Source organism: Chelonoidis abingdonii, chromosome 11, assembly GCF_003597395.2.
Source record: "Chelonoidis abingdonii isolate Lonesome George chromosome 11, CheloAbing_2.0, whole genome shotgun sequence".
Taxonomy (NCBI): domain Eukaryota; kingdom Metazoa; phylum Chordata; order Testudines; family Testudinidae; genus Chelonoidis; species Chelonoidis abingdonii.
This window is the reverse complement of record NC_133779.1, coordinates 22510752-22511896: the sequence shown is the minus strand read 5'-3', so window position 1 is coordinate 22511896 and position 1145 is coordinate 22510752. Positions and strand designations below refer to the sequence as shown.

At 65.8% G+C, this 1145-nt stretch overlaps 2 protein-coding genes across 2 annotated transcripts in view; both read right to left on the bottom strand.

Moving 5' to 3' along the window:
* Nucleotides 1–1145, bottom strand: part of SLC2A4 (solute carrier family 2 member 4) — a 197339-nt gene that overhangs the window by 90725 nt on the left and 105469 nt on the right. The window lies entirely within an intron of this gene.
* The window catches only part of ACAP1 (ArfGAP with coiled-coil, ankyrin repeat and PH domains 1), a 21430-nt gene that overhangs the window by 2554 nt on the left and 17731 nt on the right, over nt 1–1145 (bottom strand). Inside the window, exons 7-9 of the mRNA XM_075071342.1 lie at nt 1056–1139; nt 356–425; nt 30–124 (exon numbers count right to left, since the gene is read on the bottom strand). Of these exons, the coding sequence (XP_074927443.1) occupies nt 30–124; nt 356–425; nt 1056–1139 (249 nt within the window). The remainder of the gene's footprint in view (nt 1–29; nt 125–355; nt 426–1055; nt 1140–1145) is intronic.

Here is a 1145-nt window from a genome sequence, read left to right as displayed (position 1 = left end):
GCTGCGGGGAGGGCCCGGAGGGGTCTCACCGGGAGCAGCCGGGTTGGGGTCTCTTGACGGTCATCTCGTCCACACGCGCCTCGTAAATGCGGTTCAGGGTTTCATTCCCCAGTTCGCACATCAGCTGCGGGGGGAGGGACACATGGGGGGGGGCCAGTCACAATCCAGATGTGGACCCCTCCTCCCCCCTGGCCCTGACCCCCCATCCACTGAGGGTCCCAGCCCAGCGACCGGACCTCGTGACCCACCAACGTGCGGGGGGGGACGAGTTTCTAGGCAAACAGCCCCCTCCCCTGCCCCCCCTTAAAACCACCCCCATGGCCCCCCTGGAGCAATTCCCTCCCCTCATTGTTACCTTGACGAGCTCCGGCTCCCAGGAGTCAAGCGTCAGGGAGCGAACCTTGGAGAAATGGACCCCCAGGCTCCTGCGACAGAGAGCGGGGGGGGGAGTGTCAGCCGGGGAGGCTCAGAGGGGATCCCCCCAGCTGCCCCCCAATGCCCATGGACACCGGAGCTCTCCATGGCCAGGCTGGGGAGCTCGAGGGGGAGATCAGGGGGTGGGGGGGGGACCAGTGGATGCATAGGGAGAGAGGCAGGGGAAGATCAGGGGTAGTGGGGAGATGGGAGTGCAGTGAGGGGCCGGGGGGCACCGGTGGATGCCAGAGCACGCGATGCATAGCGTGATGCCCAGGCTGAGGGAGATTGGGGTTCGGGAGGGCAGTGGGGGCTCAGAGGGGTACAGGGGGGCAACAGGGAGATGGGGGGTACGCGGGATACTGGTGGATGCCGGAGCACTCAATGCACAGCATGATGCCCAGGTTGGGTGAGCGTAAGGACATTGGGGTTCAGGAGGGCAGCGGGGGGCTCAGAGGGGTACAGGTGGGCTCAGGGGGATACCAGGAGGGATTGGGGGTACCGGTAGATGCTGGAGCATTCGATGCACAGCGTGATGCCCAGGCTAGGTGAGCGGGAGGAGATCGGGGTTCAGGAGAGCATTGGGGGGGACCAGTGGGTACAGGGGGGCTCATGGGGGCACCAGGGGGGTTTGGGGGTACCGGTGGATGCCGGAGCACTCGATGCACAGCGTGATGCCCAGGCGGGTGGAGCAGGTTAGATCGGGGTTCAGGAGGATATTGGAGGGCATT